The sequence below is a fragment of the Pelophylax lessonae genome (genome assembly GCF_965119305.1).
Source record: "Pelophylax lessonae genome assembly, chromosome: 3".
Classification (NCBI taxonomy): Eukaryota; Metazoa; Chordata; class Amphibia; order Anura; family Ranidae; genus Pelophylax; species Pelophylax lessonae.
In genome coordinates, this window is record NC_138770.1 from 438927107 (window position 1) to 438945285 (window position 18179).

Genomic DNA, 18179 nt, shown 5'->3' on the forward strand with positions numbered 1-18179 from the left:
TATTTATTGTAATCATCTATTAGCCCTGAAGAACGGGTCAAACCTTAAACTCATTGGCTATGTTTTGTTTACACATTTCCAAATAAATTACATTTCTAATAACTGGAATTTCCTGAGAATTTTTTTCATGGCACTCCTCATCCACTATTACAGCTGCCACATGTTTTAATTGCTATGATTCTCTTCTCTTCGTCTTTACAAAAGAAAACAGACAGCAGTGCAGTTTAGAAAAGTAATGTAACCCATCTTCCAGCTAAAGAAAGTTTGGTTGAAGTTGGGGAATACACATATTGGCAACATTAATAATGACTACAACCAGAAGTGTGATAAGCGATAATGACAAGTGATTTTTATGAAATTCATGGTTTTTTTTGGGATATAATGAGGTATTTTTACAGCAAAACCTAGGAACTGAAGTGTGCTGACATCCTCAGTTTAGACAGATGTATACTGCAACTGTTATGTGCTTCATTGGCAGTTTGGACCAATTTAATTCTGTTAGTTTGTTATGCAATAGGGCAGCGTTTCTCAACCTTTTCAACATGGAGGAACCCTTGAAATAAATTTCTGGTCTCGGGGAGCCCCTGCTAAAAATTAAAAATCTACAACTCATGACACATGAGTGTGACAGTCAGTGGGAAGAATGCTCCTTACTCTTCTCATCATTGGGAAGAATTACCCCCTTACAGATAGCTAAAAGGAACAATGGTGTCATTGGGAACTTATCTGAGAGGCAGAAATTTCCCATTGCTCAAGGAACCCCTAGCACCCTCAGGAGGAAACCTTGTTGAGAAACCCTGCAATAGATAGTTTTTGTCCACATATCATATTTATAGTATGTTTATGGAGCCTATCTAATGTGTGCTACTGATTCTTAGTAAATCTAAAAATGGTCCTCTAGCAGGTACAAGCAACAGATGGTGACTAATAATCAGAAAAGCAAAACACAAGCAATTAAAAGGTAAAAACTGTTAAAACACTAATCATTTACCAGAAATGTTGGTTGCCTGAGATTGCTTCCATGAATATATTTGTGTAAGGCATATCCTATTACAATGAATGTACAGAAGATAAATGTCGCAGCAAAAATATATATCATCACTTTAATGCTTTGTTCAGATGTGTGATCTGCAAAGAAATCAATGCATTTTAGTTTTATAAATACATTTCTGTGTCTTGCAGTTTTAATTTACAGTACACATCCATTATACTGAGGACTTTTAAACACTACAGGCTCTGTACACAATTAAAGTTAAACTCAGGTTTTGTTAAAACATGTAAAAAAATGTGTTTATGAAGAATTTTTTTTCTTTGTAACTCTTTGACAGTTCTTTACAGACATATAAACAAACTGAATATCCGCGCTACCAAAATGAGCAGCTGGCACAAACCACAATGTGATACAGAGAAGAGTTCTTCATCCCTCTACTCTGGTAGTTAGTTCACTGCATTTCCCAATTTTCTGCACAGAATAGGCCAGGTTACAGACATTTTCTGCAATGTTAATATGCTTACTATTCTAGGATATTAATTGTGTGCAAACTACATGCACAGAAAGAGGTTCCTTTGCTCGCCAGAAACAAGTGCATAGTGTATGGCAAGCTTAAAGCGGAGTTCCACCCTATGGCTGAAATTGTTGACAGTTGCATCCCCAGTCATTTTCAGATCGTTTTTTTGTTTTGTTTTCCATCTTCTACCTTTTGTTGAGGGTAAATACTAAACTTCTGTCCATCCTTGCCGTGGAGAGGTATATGATTTCCCTTTCCTCACTGGCTCCTGGGATAGCAGTGTCATCCATCCCAGGAGTCAATGGGCATCACACACGCACCGTGATTCGTTCCTATTGCACATGCATGAGATCGGGAGGTGCATGCTGGGTAACCTGCTGCACCTAATCCCGAAAGAGAGTCCCAGTGGGATTCAGATGCCCACAATCAGAATGGCTGCTTGCTGAATCAGGAGTTCTAAATAAGCCTTAAGACGTGTACAAAAACCGGAAACTTTATAATATACAGCACATGCCAATTTTAAATGTATAAGAGGCGACTGTCAATGAGGTTATTAAACCAGATGCCAACTGCCACATGTAAATTGACTGCAGCAGGGAGGCTGCTCTGGGCAGAATCACGTACCTGTACGTGATTCTGCACTTCTGGGTCTGGGGTGTGCACGCGTGCCCTGGCAACCCGCTCCTGCTGTGGGACCCGACGATTGTTCGGGAGACAGGCAAACCAGCGATCTGCAATGTAAACAAGGCAGATTGCCATTCTGTGACAAGGGAAGGCTGCGATCCTGTGTTTTTGCTAAGCAGGAACATGGGTCTCTGCCTTCCCACAGTACAAGCATCCCCCACACAGTTAGCAAGCACTCCCTAGTAACGCATTTAACCCTTTGGTTGCACCTGATGTTAGCCCCTTCCCTGACACTGTCATTAGTAAAGTGACAATGCATATTTTTTTTAACACTGATCACTGTATTAGTGTCACTGGACCCCAAAAAGAGTCAGTTAGGTGTCTGATATATCGCAATCCCGCTATAAGTCGCTGATCACCACCATTACTAGTAAAAAAAATGAATAAAGAAATATACCAAAAATATATCCCATAGTTTGTAGATGCTATAAACCATGGGATTTTTCTTACCAAAAATATGTAGCAGAACACATATTGGCCTAAATTGATGAAGAAATATTGTTTTTTTTTTTTTTTTTCAAAATGTTCTGCCTTTTTTTGTTTCTAGCGCAAAAAATAAAAACCGCAGAGGTGCTCAAATACCACTAAAATAAAGCTTTATTTGTGGGAAAAAAGGACATACATTTTATTGAGTACAGCGTTGCACGACCGCGCAATTGTCAGTTAAAGTAAGGCAGTTCTGTATCGCAAAAAATGGCCAGAGCTGAAGTGATTAAAAAAAAAACTAAAAAACGACCGGTACTCTGCTTTAAGACTGGCCAATTCTTTACAATCTGATTATATAATCAGACTGAATTTAGCCTTTTGGGCATTCCTCTTAATGCGTCTTAAACGGTCTTAACAGTTGTTAACGACCAGTGATGTTACCCAGCCCCATTCATTTACTGGCTTGGAAACCTAGGCCCTGTAGGGACAGGTATAGTGCTGACATTATTGATCAAATAGGTATATATAATTGGTAAAAAGGCGCTGGTGATCTTTATAAAGTGCTAAATATAAATAATTAAAGTGTAAAATAATTTTTGTAAATTTCAGTACAAACATAAACAGTGCATATATAACCAATATATAAAGTTGGTAAAGTGCAAGTGCTATCCTTTAATAGTGCAAAAAATTATTGCAAAAAGATTATTAAAGTGCTTGCTAATGCATCCAAAAAATATATATATATCATCAATCGTGTCAACAATATATAGTGCCCACTATTACCGTGCTCAAAAAAAGTGGTTTAAAGTGCTTAAAGTATTTAATAGTCCAAGACAATTCATGCAAAAAAACCTTTTTTTAATTTAATTGCTTGGATCTGTGGTGCTCCAGGTGGTGGGGTGCTCCGGGTGGCGGCCTGATGACGCAAGCATAGCGAAATGCATTGTGGTCTCTACTAAACCCGGAAGTAAGAAGTGAAGGCATTTGGAGCACAGGCTGGGACACAAGCCGACCGCCGTATGTGAATAGGGGAAAGGAGACACAGGAGGGTACTGCAGATCCTCGGATGGTGATTTCCTAATACCCACACAAAACTAATACGAATTGCCCAATTGCCCAGTGCCAGGAGGGCACAACCAAATATATGCGGACTGTACTTCCATATGTACGAGTAACGCACAGGAGCAGGATATTCTGAAAAAGGAGTCGATTAAGAGGTCTGATCCACCTAAATAAAGGGATCACAGGCGTGGGGGGTCCTTGCGACCTGCTTCAACTTGGTAAGAGGCAAAGAGTGACACACCCCGCCACCTGGAGCACCACAGATCCAAGCAATTAAATTAAAAAAAGTTTTTTTTGCATGAATTGTCTTGGACTATTAAATACTTTAAGCCCTTTAAACCATTTTTTTTGAGCACGGTAATAGTGGGCACTATATATTGTTGACACGATTGATGATATATATATATATTTTTTGGATGCATTAGCAAGCACTTTAATAATCTTTTTGCAATAATTTTTTGCACTATTAAAGGATAGCACTTGCACTTTACCAACTTTATATATAGGTTATATATGCACGGTTTATGTTTGTACTGAAATTTACAAAAACAATTTTACACTTTAATTATTTATATTTAGCACTTTAAAAAGATCACCAGCGCCTTTTTACCAATTATATATACCTATTTATTGTTTCGTAAACAATTAAAAGGGCAGCAGGTTTTTAACATCTTTTTATTAGGGCCAGGCGCCTTCGCTAAAACTTTTTTCATTATTGATCAAATATAGCAAGTTTGGTCAATGACATCACCAGGGAGACCCCGTCTCTTTACATTTACATTTGTTTATATTTAGCAGTGGGGACTTTGCAGTGAATGTACTGACTGGTTTAGACATGTCCGTTGGTTGATGTCAGTCTTTCCTTGTGAATGGCGAAGATCGGCATTGCAGGATAATGTGACTGATGATAAATTAACATTGTAGATTTTTTTTTTTTTAGCCTCTGCCTCAGGCCGCATGCAAATACGTGGCCACTCGGCGGGTGGGTCTCATCACCGGGCAGCCACATATTTGCATGCATTAATGCAGAAATAGCTGTATTGCGCGCCCTGCGCACTCCCGGAACAGTTACCAGCAGCTAACGGAAAGCTCCCGATCTCTACTTGCAATCGGGAGCTTTCCCATCATGTGACTGCTATGGAAGCCAATCCCAACGGTCACATGATTATAAATGTCGCTCCACCTCCTGACATCCAAACCCCCTTAAAGGGCCCAGAGGCACCGGCTCCAAGGAGTTAAAACAAGAACTGGTTAAAATCTTTGTGAATATGCTTATTTACCTTTCACTATTTTGTGTGAATGTGTAGGGATACTTTGAACCCCTTACTTATTTACATGGAGAGAAACGGTATCTGCGGGTCCTCTTTGTTTTTAAAGGGGGCTTCCAGATAAACTCTCCACCCTCAGAGTTTGTGGGGAAGACACTTTTGTCCTCATAATATTAGGGACAAGGTGCTTTACCAAAGGTGTCCCCTTTTGAGGTCACGTGGCCTGCTATAGTTTAGTGAGAGGGAAACACACACTCGTCGTACCCCGTCCTACTTTTTTTTCTGGCCTGCTAGGCTGGCTCATATACCTCATCAAGATGAAGGGTCTGGTTTGTCTCTATGTACTTTTAGGGGAAACCACACACCATGTGTTTGGTGTGTGGAGTCAGCAGTTAACATCTATATCAGTCTATCATTTAGGATAAGGGTCTGGTATAGATGCATTACAATCAGAGCCAAACTTTATACAATACTCTTATTCAATTTCCTTAAGATTTACCTTAAATTAGTAGTACAAGGGCCTGCCTGATTGCATACAAATTTAAAGTGTTTAGGTTTGACCTCATATTATTTGGTTTTGGTAAATCTAAAGGAAAAATGTACAAGACATAGCCAGCCCAAGCTTTTGGGAGTTTTAAATTTAAACAGCATTTTTTTTTCGTAATTTTCAGTTTTGCTGTAGTAGGTGGTATACATCATACAGATGCACCACTTCACAGGCAGGTAAAGAGCACTACAGAGGCACTTTGTTAAAACAAAGTTTACATTTTTCATATTTCACTTTAAGCATTATTAAAATCGCTACTCCCTGCCAAATGCAGTTTTAATTATTTTTTCTTTGCTTTGGCATAGGTAGGGTAGTGCCAAACAACTCCATTTGTTTGACAATATCCTAGAATATCCTAGAGTATATCCTAGAAAGTGATTGGTTTTTAACGTTCCTTCTATCAACTTTTTTGAGGTTCGGATTCAGCATCCAAACATCAGTAAAGTTTTCGGAACCCGCCTCACACTGAACTTGGGTACATTTGGTTAATCCCTAGCATCCAATTAGGCAGGCGCTTGCACCACATAGCTGATGGTAGATCTGAAAAAAATTGTACAATCAGATTGTATAGTCCAAAGACAGTTTAAGTAAGCCTGATTTGCGTGCCAACCACTACTTTTTATTGTCACCAACTAGCCATATACAGTATATGCCCTGAAAATGATTGTTTTGTTTAACTTAGATAAATGTATTGAGCAGATAAAGAAATGTGCAGGAGGGAGAAGGTTCTAAGTCACCCTATGGTAATTCTAAAAATATTTGAGGATGTGTAGTTTTTTTTGAAAACAGTAGTATGTTCAACTTCCCTGACTCAAATCACAAGTTTATACCCTAGTGTCCCCAATTCCTCCTATACATGGATATTGTAGTGTATGGTGGTTACCTAACTATTCTACTATATGTGAACAGTACTCTCACTACTTAATATATTCATATACAAAACATCAAATGTAGATGCACAGGTAAGGTAGATGATGTACTTTCTTCTTTCAATAATTAAAAGTTTTAGCATATTTAGAAAATGTAACTTTAAGTGAGCCTGTACTGCATTTTAAACTTTTAAAAGTAAAAATCCAGCCTAAAAGAAGAGACAATAACAGGCGTGCTATTACCAAAAAGCTAAATTGTGCACCTCTCTCATTAAGTTCTACTTTCCTACTTTGGCAAAGCTGTCCTTGATTGTATGGTTAAGCTCAACAAACTACCAATTCCCTGTCCAGCAAGAGTACTTTTACTGCCTGTTACGACACCCCAAAGTATGAAAGGGGTTACAGTCGTCTAGGATAATCCACTCCCGAACACCCGGACAGCTATCGACCACTCCAATCCGCCATACATGAAGCACATCAATAATTCCCCCCCAAATACGAGACAAGGCTCTGTAGTGAGGTTCGATCAAGAGTAACTCTCTTCTCATTTATTGAAAGAAACACAACACTTATATATACTTTGAGAATACCACATGAACAATGACTGTGTAATTACAGACAGGTGAGCTCATTAACATACTTATCAATAGTCTCAGACCCTATTAACATACTGTCCTATTTTAGACAGAAGCACTTAGTTAATCAGTTGACATTCTTTAGGAGGGGGCTGCTGGAAACTATCCCCTCCTCTCTCTGCAGCTAATACACATTGAATTTGCAGACACGGTGTCTCTCCTATTTCCTGGACGCCCAAATTAGGAGTTTCACTTCCTGTGCCTTACAGTGTATAGGAATAAGATAGATCTCCATATTTCCTGAGAGATACTGGTAATGCATATACTGTCCCAAACTCATAGGAAAATGACACAAAGGGGTTTACAATCCAGGGACACGGTGATCCGTCACACATAGTGACGGTTAGTACCGTCACATCTCTTCCCCCCAAAGGTAGACTAATTCCAGGTACCAGACCTCCAACTGGTCTGTGCCTGAATTAGTCGGGTAACAAGTCCCAAAGAGTCAATCCAGGGAGTTCCAAGTAAATCTGCCATGGCCCTCCCCTCCTAAACCAAAACCTATCCCATGTGACCGCACTCCATCCAAACATTCAAGCATCTGGACCTCAGAATGTAAGTACGTCTCCGTGATGTGGGCCCGGGATCTGGACCGGCAGGAACGCTGAGGTCAAGTGGCCTAGGTCGTTCCCCAGTAAGACATCGGTGGGGAGCTCCTGTATCAACCCCACATCAATCAGACCTGACCCAGCACCCCAATTCAAGTGGACCCTCGCAGTGGGTATCTGGTGCACCCCTCCCCCTGCTACCCGTACCACTACTGAACCTCCAGTTCGGGCGGCATCTGGGACCAAATGTCGCTTGACCAAAGTGAGAGTGGCTCCCGTGTCTCGGAGACCTCGCACAGGCTTTCCGTTTAACTGGACAGATTGGCAATGGTGCTGGCGGTTCTCTGTAGCGGCTTTCACTGGGTCAGCTTCGTGAAGGGTACCCAATTGCACCTCGGTGGGTTTGAATATTGGTATGACTGGGGGAGCCTCTGCGTGATAGTAGGGGACCATTGTCTTTACTGGAGGGGGTGACCCTGGTCGGATCCATGCAGCTTGGTCCCTGCTCTGGGTACAGTCTCGTTGGTAGTGCCCAACCTGCTTGCACCTGTAGCACTGTACCCCACTGCGGGATTGGTATCTGCGTGCCTGCGAGTTGGAGGAGTCCCCCCCCTCTCTGTGGTAGGGGTGGTCCAAGATTGGTAATCCGGGGCTTGAGCATTGGCCTGAGGCTAGGTTGTTGCTGCCTGTGGCCATGGTAGTAGTGGGCGGCTTGGACCAGGTCTGCTTCATGGAGGACGCCCCAACATTCCTCCTGCTCAATGCAGTGAGCAGCAGGCTGGTAGTTGCGTGGATTTCCGCCGGCTGGCCGTCTCCATGACTGCGCCTGGTTGGCTGTGTTCAACCGGCACTCCGGCCTTTTGTGCCCAAGCTGTTTGCATCCAAAGCACCGGATGGCTTGCGAATAATCCCTGGAGTTAAAACGGGGTGGCTGGGCATAGCTGTCAGTTGCAGGCAAAGCCGGGGTGCGGTGTGCTGGAGCCTGGTAAATAGTAGTATTGGTGGGTGCTGCTTGTCGGTATTCCACCCTGGCAGGAGCTTTGGGCACATTATCATCCAGCTTACGAGCGTCTGTATATTCATCTGCCAATCGAGCGGCTTCCGGGAAAGTGGAGGGTTTACGGTCCCGGACCCATTCTCTGACCCCGGCAGGTAACTTGTTGAAGCAATGTTCCAACATAAACACTTGTAAGATCTCCTCCCCAGATACAGCTTGGCATCCTGCCATCCAGTGGGTTGCTGCACGGTGTACTCTGCATGCCCACTCCATATAGGAGTCACTCGCTTGCTTGGGGGTCTCTCTGAACCTCCGCCGGTATACTTCTGGCGTTACTGCATACCTGGCCAACAGGGCATCTTTAACGGCCTGGTAATCTATAATTTCCTCCTCTGGGATGGCCCGAAAAGCATCGCTGGCCCGGCCGGACAATTTCCCAGAGAGGATGGTGACCCATTCGTCCGTGGGCACCCTGTGTAAGGTACACTGCCTTTCAAAGTCTGCCAAAAATCCATCAATCTCCCCCTCAGATTCCACAAAAGTTTTAAACGCAGCAAAAGGTACCTTCTTTCTTCCCACATTATTATGGGGTACCTCCGCTGCTGCCGCTCCTCTTCCTTGCAGTTGGGCTGTTACCGCTGCTTGCACTCGTTCCACAATGTCAGCTGTAGGGTTGGGGCCAAAATGTGCCAGCCTTATTTGCACTGCCCAGTTAAATTGTATTTCCTCGGGTGTTAAATCCAAGATGCCGGTCACATTAGCTCTCTCCCTTTCTTGTGCTGCATCCATCTCCAACAATTTGAGCAATAATCTCTCGTTTCTTTAAATTACCTGCTGGTTGTCCTCTACGTTGCAATAACTTTTTGAGGGTAATCCGTTTCAGCTCCTCATACTGCATCGGTAGCTGTTCTGGGCGGTGGGACTCATCCCGTCGCTTGCCACCAATTGCTATGACACCCCAAAGTATGAAAGGGGTTACAGTCGTCTAGGATAATCCACTCCCGAACACCCGGACAGCTATCGACCACTCCAATCCGCCATACATGAAGCACATCAATAATTCCCCCCCAAATATGAGTAACTCTCTTCTCATTTATTGAAAGAAACACAACACTTATATATACTTTGAGAATACCACATGAACAATGACTGTGTAATTACAGACAGGTGAGCTCATTAACATACTTATCAATAGTCTCAGACCCTATTAACATACTGTCCTATTTTAGACAGAAGCACTTAGTTAATCAGTAGACATTCTTTAGGAGGGGGCTGCTGGAAACTATCCCCCCCTCTGTCTGCAGCTAATACACATTGAATTTGCAGACACGGTGTCTCTCCTATTTCCTGGACGCCCAAATTAGGAGTTTCACTTCCTGTGCCTTACAGTGTATAGGAATAAGATAGATCTCCATATTCCCTGAGAGATACTGGTAATGCATATACTGTCCCAAACTCATAGGAAAATGACACAAAGGGGTTTACAATCCAGGGACAGGGTGATCCGTCACACATAGTGACGGTTAGTACCGTCACACTGCCCATTAATGATAAGCTTGGGCATGTGTGGAGTAGGGTCAAAACGCACATGTACAAGCCCATCAGGAAGCTTTGACATATATGGGCCATTTATCTGTGGCTGGTACATTTGCTGCCCTGTAGCCACACTAATATCAAGGGCATGTACTGTATATGTACTGTATATGTGCAGCTGTGGGGCCAGGAATACCCCGTCCGCAGATGATTAGCCCATAAAGATGATAGCTTTCTGGGAGGCTTGCACACATGGGTTAGAATCCTACTCCGAACACACCTGAGCTCATCACTACACTTTCACTGGACAGTGGAATAGCAGAGAGTAATTAAAAATAGGGTGAAGCCTACTTACCTTACCATCTTGTCTTCTGTACAGATAAAAATATATTTAGCAATGAGAGCAAATAATAGTTGAAAATAGTAATCACATGGTATAGTGTTATTGAAAAGAACGTGTTTCAGCTGAATGAGTTGAGTCTATTCTTTCCCGAGCACTGCAAGCACATTCAATGTGAATCTCCCAATTTAATGGTAACTCCCTCTTGGTTTTCAAATGTTTCACCAGATAATCATAACAATATATGTAGCACCCTACAAGGTAGGTGCTAGGTAAAGTGTAGTAGGCCTTGACTGGTTATCACCAGGGCCATGATTTTCAGCTAGGTTGTCATGGTTCCCAGGTGGGGCTGTTGAGAATGGGGAGTCTCCCCACTGTACTCAATGAGGGCTCTCATTGGGCAGTGGAGGAAACCTGGCCAATGGCACACCCAGGCTTGTATCTACCCCAGAAAGGCAGATTCTGCTGCACAGCATTCTGGGAGTGGGTATAAGTTTGAGGGGAGCACATGACGCAGCATCTTTGGCGGGAAGCAGAGTCCGAGGAGGGAGAGTACGGCTGTCTATCCTCCTGTCAAGAGGAATCGGGTGTCCCAGGTGGCTTGCCTGAGGTGACAAAGGGCTAAGCTGAGCTGCAGAGAGGATCCGGTGTGCTGAGGACCAGCAGAGCTGAGAAGGGACGAGTTTCAGGAAAGCATTCCCAGTCGTGAGTACTGCAAACTGCCCCTGGGGGTCTGCCTAGCGAAAGGGGACCACTCCGGATAAGGTCAGAGGGATCCAGGAGCTAGCTAGCCGGTACAGGAAGAGTAAAAGGGGGTGCCAGTGTTGACCCTGAAGAGTAAAGGGGTGCCAGTGGTTGGGCCCTGAAGTATTCAATGTACAGTGGAAGTGTACAGCGTGCAGGGTACAGTGTTGAGAGTTGCAGCAGCAGCAGTGTTACTAAAGGCTATCTCAGTCAGGAAGGACTGGAGGGAGCAGTGTCAAGGACTTTTGAGCTAACCAGAGTGTCAGAAGTCAGTCTTCAGTACAGTATAAGCAAGTCAGTGATTTCAAGCGTCAGCAAGCGTTGGTCGGCATTCAGCCTGCGTCAAGTCAGCGCTGAAAGGCATTTTTCACAAAGTGTCCCGATTTGTACCTAGTTGAGCCAGAGGAGTATCCCACTCATTCCCTTCTCCCATCCCCATATAAAATAAACAAAACAGAACAAAGATGTCGGACTGTTCATCTGTTCATCATTGTCTCAAACCTCACACTTGGGCATTCAGCTTAAATGTGCTGTTAGTGTTACCGGTGACCATGGCAGACCCACATCAGGACCAATGCCTGGAAATCCTGCTACATATAAATGCTACAAATCCAACATACATAATTCTTTCATCTCTTTTACCTGCATTTGTTGTAATGCATGTTTTGTTTGACCGAACACCGATTTTGTGAAGCCAGAGTACTTTTGCAGTTACACAATATCTTGTATTTGGGTCTAAATTTTCAATCTTATAATAAGGAACCTAGAAGAGAATTTAGAATAGTCATGAATGTTAAATATATGTTTTGTTTTGGCTTCTTTACAAACAAATGTGTAAATCTTTTGTTCCCTCCAGTGCCTACCAAAACTATTGATCCAATAATATTTAACCAGCCATGGTAAAAGGAAACCAGGAAAAGGGCACAAAAGCCACAGGCCCTGCCAGTTATTTATCAAATTTGCTCCAGCCCAATTAAATTACACTATTATTTGATGTGGATGTGTTCTAAGATTTTTTGAGTAAAATGTTACCTAATCAGCAAAAGAACACTGCAGAAACATTGGTTTCCATGGTGTCTTAGGCCAGGGTTAATCTGTTTACATACGTGCAAAGTCTGGGTTCTTGAAAGTCAGTACAGTATTTGTCAATTCATCTGTCTTCTGTGATTTTTATAGAGATTGGACATAGAGTTCTTGACTGCCAGATACAAACTTTCTGCACGCCAGAAATTTTGTGTGGGATCACAGTGCCCTTGAAGTTACAGTATTTGGAATACTGCAGAGGAGTGAGTGGCATATGTTTGCCTAGTTTGGGAATATTTATTCTATAAAGTACTAACAATTCTTATTTCAGCTACAGGATTCTTTCTTCAAAAAGAAGCTACCTCTAGTTCAGCAGTTTGTGATCCATAGGTAGATGGGAAGCCACTTCACATTGAGACATGTAGGCTACCCAGTCACATCCACGACTCCTGCTCTGACATTCCGTTGCCTATCTTGCACAGTTTGTTTTATAATATCACAAGTCTGTGACATTATTTGTGTTTTCTGACTTGGCAAGTAGTTGCACTTAGTATATTTGAAAAAAACAATGGAGGTATTTAAGGGAAAAGAGAGAAAAGTCTTCTTAGATAATACCTGGGCTTTTTTTTCCAGCGGTAAAAACGGAAACGCAGTTCTGGCACCTCAAGCTTTGAATGTATGTAATGACAAGGGGTGCCGGGTGTGCTGGAGGGTCTTTTGATTCTGGCTACTGGGAAATCTATTTTTGCTGGAGGGGATCTATTTTTGTGGGGGGTCTATTGCTGCTAGTGAGGGATCCAATGTTGCTAAGGGGAAATTATTACTGAAAGGGATCTACTGTTGAGGAAAGGGTCTATTGATGCTGGCTGTTGGAAGACTATTGTTGCGGGGGGGGGGGGGTCTATTGTTGCAGGGGGGTCTAATGTTGCTGGCTACAGGGGATCTATTATACGTCTTTTTTTGTTATTAATAACAATTTTCATACGAAGGACTTAGCACCACAAAATGATACTTGGTTCTGTATTCTCTAAAAGCTGCAATACTGGGAGGTGGATAAGGGGTGGAACTAAGGAACGATGCTCAGAGGTGGGTAGGGGGCAGAGACAAGGGTGACTCGAAATGGGAGAGTTCCTGCACCTATTCTCTATGAACAAAATCCCTGGATAATACTAACAACCTGCTTTGGGAACGCTAGCAGAAAAGGTAAGGGTGATTTTAAATGCACATGTTTGTATACACACTTCAACCTATGCAGACACTCTGTCTGGGACATTTTCATTAAAAAAAAGCTGATTCCAGGGCTGTCCTCTCAATTCACTATTATACATTTTTGGCTGAAATTACTATTCTTTACGCCATGATTATTCTAAAAGAACTATGGTGCACCTTTTGAATCTTCTTGAAACGGGGCGTAGGTCCCTTTTTATTGGAGGTCCTGTTTATCCAGGGAGCACTGTTTATCCAGTAAATAAAATATGTGTGTGATACTCCTGCACTACAATCTATGTTTTATTAGTATAATAAGGCAGCTTGCTCACACTGTCATGTGTTCCCACATTAAAACAATATCAAATATAATCAAGTGCAGTGCTACATTAAAATTAATAATTTCACCTTAGTGCTTAAATATTGATTTTTTTCCAATGTGATGCAAAAATAATACAACTCATCAAAAAATAAAAATCAACCAAGTTCATAGTAATTAACCAAATTTTTAAATGTAAGTGCAAGCCTAATGTCTACAAATAAGTCCCATACGGTGCTTGCTGCAAACATTTCCTTGTGCACTCCCACGCCACCACCACTTAGTGCTCCTTAAATCCTCACTTCAGGTTTTTTACCCATAAATATATACAGGTGCATCTCATAAAATTAGAATATCATCAAAAAGTTAATTTATTTCAGTAATTCAATTCAAAAAGTGAAACTCATATATTTCATATAGATGCGATACCCACAGAGTGCTATATTTCAAGCATTTCTTTCTTTTAAGTTTGATGAGTATGGCGTACAGCTAGTGAAAATACAAAATTCAGTATCTCAAAAAATTAGAATATTACATAAGACTAATAAAAAAAAGGATTTTTAATACAGAAATGTTATGTTACTGAAAAATATGTCCATGTCAAGTATTGTATGCACTCAATACCTGGTCGGGGCTTGTTTTGCATAAATTACTGCATCAATGTGGCGTGGCATAGAGGCAACCAGCCTGTGGCACTGCTGAAGTGTTATGGAAGCCCAGGTTGCTTTGATAGCGGCCTTCGGCTTGTCTGCATTGTTGGGTCTGGTGTCTCTCATCTTTCTCTTGAGAATACCCCACAGATTCTCTATGGGGTTTAGGTAAGGCGAGTTTGCTGGCCAATCAAACACAGTGATACCATGATCAATAAACCAGGTATTGGTACTTTTGGCAGTGTGGGCAGGTGCCAAGTCCTGCTGGAAAATGAAATCAGCATCTCCATAAAGCTGGTCAGCCGAGGGAAGCATGAAGTGCTCAAGAATTTCCTGGTAGAGGGCTGTGCTGACTTTGGACTTGATAAAACACAGTGGATCAACACCAGATGACATGGCTCCCCAAATCATCTTTGACTGTGGAAACTTCACACTGGTCCTCATGCAACATGAATTCTGTGCCTCTCCACTTTTCCTCCAGACTCTGGGACCTTTATTTCCAAATGAAATGCAAAATTTTCCACATTCTGTGTTGATTTGGTAAGTCATGCCATCTGCTGGTGTTGGTCCATTGTGTTTTCACTTTTTGAATTGAATTACTGAAATAAATTAACTTTTTGATGATATTTTAATTTTATGAGACGCACCTGTAGGTCAAATATAGCCTTAGTTTAAGTGATTCTACTCGCGCCTAGGTCACGTATTTTAGATGAAGGTAGCCGCAAGTAGTCAAGTGCACTATATATATATATATAGTTGACTATGAGTAGGTATAATAAAAATTACTGTGCTAACCTTTGGGTAAATTGTGAAGCAGTAATTTTTATTATACCAAATATAGCCTTACATCTTTAAGGGAATGCAGCCTCGCCAGTGCCCAGCAATGCAGTCTCATCAGTGCCCAGCAATACATCCTGACCAGTGCCCAGAAATGCAGCCTGACCAGTTCCCATCCAATGCAGCCTGACAAGTTCCCATCCATGCAGCCTGACAAGTTCCCATCCATGCAGCCTGAACAGTTCCCATCTATGCAGCCTGACCAGTTCCCATCTATGCAGCCTGACCAGTGCCCAGCAATGCAGCCTGACCAGTACTCATCCATGCAGCCTCGCTGGTGTCTAGAAATGCAGCCTCCCCAGTGCCCATCTAATGCAGCTTCACCAGTGCACATCATCCAATGCAGCCTGACCAGTGCCCAGCAATGCAGCCCCAACAGTGCCCAGTAATGCAGCCCCACCAATGCTATGACCAGTGTCCAACAATGAAGCCCCACCAGTGCCCAGCAATGCAGTCTCACCAGTGCCAAGCAATGCAGCCTAACCAGTGCTGAGCAATGCAGCCCCACCAGTGCCCAGCAATGCAGCACCACCAATGCTCTGACCAGTGCCTAGCAATGCAGCCTGACCAGTGCCCAGCAATGCAGCCTGACCAGTGCCCAGCAATGCAGCCTGACCAGTGCCCATCAATGCAGCCCCACCAGTGCTCAGCAATGCAGCCTCACCAGTGCCCAGCAAAGCAGTCTCACCAGTGCCCAGCAATGCAGTCTCACCAGTGCCCAGAAATGCAGCCTCACCAGTGCCCAGCAATACAGTCTCACCTGTGCCCAGCAATGCAGTCTCACCAAGGCCTAGCAATGCAGCCTCACCAGTGTCCAGCAATGCAGCATCACCAATGCCCAGCAATGCAGCCTGACCAGTGCCCAGCAATGCAGCCTGACCAGTGCCCATAAATGCAGCCTGACCAGTGCCCAGCAATGCAGCCTGACCAGTGCCAAGCAATGCAGCCTCACTAGTGCCCAGCAAAGCAGCCTCACCAGTGCCCAGCAATGCAGCACCACCAATACTCTGACCAGTGCCCAGCAATGCAGCCTGACCAGTGCCCAGTAATGCAGCCTGACCAGTGTCCAGCAATGCAGCCCCACCAGTGCTCAGCAATGCAGCCTCACCAGTGCCCAGCAAAGCAGTCTCACCAGTGCCCAGCAATGCAGCCTCACCAGTGCCCAGCAATGCAGCCTCACCAGTGTCCAGCAATGCAGTCTCACCAGCCCGCTGTCACACAAGCCCTGCCTCCTGGATCAGCTCCTACCTATGATAGACAGCAGACGTCCCGGCATTGGACGAGTGTGCTTTCTATCAAAGGAGCAAAACCAGGAGAAGGGACTTTGGCTGACGGTGGGTGCCCAGCGATTCAAATTAAAGCTGACACAGTGGGCAACGCTAGCAATGGTATGCCATTGGCTTTGGCAATGCCCTCTGCCTCATCACCCGCCCATATCAGCCCTGCACCTAGCACCATCCCTGCAATCCGGGGACAAATGCGGGGACAGTGTCCTCAATCCGGGGACTGTTCCCGGAAACTGGAGACGTCTGTTCACCCTAGTCAAAAGACTACAATGGTGACAAAAAAAACCTCCTAGTAGCTGACCATTTCCAGGAAAGTTTTCCCCTTTTTGTCTTTTGGTCACTGGCTACATCCACTCCTTGATAGCTTCAACCTCTGTCAATGATGTAGCCCAAATACCAGGCTTTAATGTCTATAGCACATTTTTTTAATTGGCTTTCAACCCTGCCTCTCTTATGGCATCCAGGAACACCTATACTCTAGATAGATGACTTTCCTAGTCTGTTCTAAAAATGACTTCTTCGTCTAGGTAGGTGACTGCATACTCCTGTAGTGGCCAAAGGTTTTTATCCCTAGCTCTTTGAAAGGTGGGGGGGGGGGGGCTGCAAATCAAACAGCATGCAGACATACTGCCATAAGCTCTTTGGTCAGTGCAAGGGTTTGCCAGTAGTTTTTAGAATGTTCCATGTTGGATATGAACCAGGTCAGCGCTAATCTCTCTATTAATTCCTCTACCCAGGGCATGGGATAGGCATTAAACCTTGATACCTCATTTAGCTTCCAAAAATAATTGCAGAAGCGGAACAAGATTAGGTCTGGTAACAAGTACTTTTAGGCTAGACTACTCACGCTTGGACTTCTCTATTTTCTTAAGAGCTAACATTTTCTTCACCTCATCTTCTATAGCCTGTCTTCTGGCTTCTGGAATTCGATAAGTCTTGAGGTGAACACAAGCCTTGGGTTTGGGGATTATGTTTTGTCTAATGAGGATGTACAACCTGGGAGCTCTGAGAAGATCTTCTGGTTTTGCTGCAGGAACTGTTTTTCTTTCTGGTTTTGAGCTTTGAATAAGCCACATTAACTTCTGTCACCGACGAACCAGTTGGGGGTAGTGGGCTAGCTAGAGCAATCCAAACACTCTCTATCCTTCCATGGTTTGGTGAAGATCACATGGAAAACCTGTTCTGGCCTCTACTTTCTGAGCTGAAACACTTTATAGTATACTTCCCTGACTTGTTTGAGGATTTCAAACGGACCTTTACATTGAGCCAGAAATGTATATTCCACGGTTGGGACCAACACCAAGACCCATTTTCATATTGAAAGGTTCTAACCCTTGCTGATTTTTTGTAAAACCTTCCTAAAGCTTTCTGAGTCCTTTGCTCATGAACCGCAGGTATGACTACTGCAATTCAGCCCTACACTTAGATTTGACATGTTTAACCAAATGCTTCTTGTTACCAAGTTACATAGTTACATAGTTAGTGAGGTTGAAAAAAGACATCAGTCCATCCAGTTCAACCTATGATGTGTGTGTGTGTTTGCTTTTAACCGTACATTGTATACCCCTGTATGTTGTGGTCTTTAAGGTGCCCATCTAATAGTTTTTTGAAACTATCAATGCTCCCTGCTGATACGACTGCTTGTGGAAGAGAATTCCACATCCTTACCGCCCTTACAGTGAAGAACCCCTTACGCA

The 18179-nt window shown here is 43.2% G+C and overlaps 1 protein-coding gene across 1 annotated transcript in view; it reads right to left on the minus strand.

Annotated features, from left to right (window-relative positions):
* The window catches only part of LOC309550570 (interleukin-20 receptor subunit alpha-like), a gene marked incomplete at its 5' end in the record, with an annotated part of 106595 nt that overhangs the window by 8365 nt on the left and 80051 nt on the right, over window positions 1-18179 (minus strand). Inside the window, 2 exons of the mRNA XM_082250918.1 lie at window positions 992-1128; window positions 11804-11924. Coding sequence (XP_082107044.1) covers window positions 992-1128; window positions 11804-11924 — 258 coding nt within the window. The remainder of the gene's footprint in view (window positions 1-991; window positions 1129-11803; window positions 11925-18179) is intronic.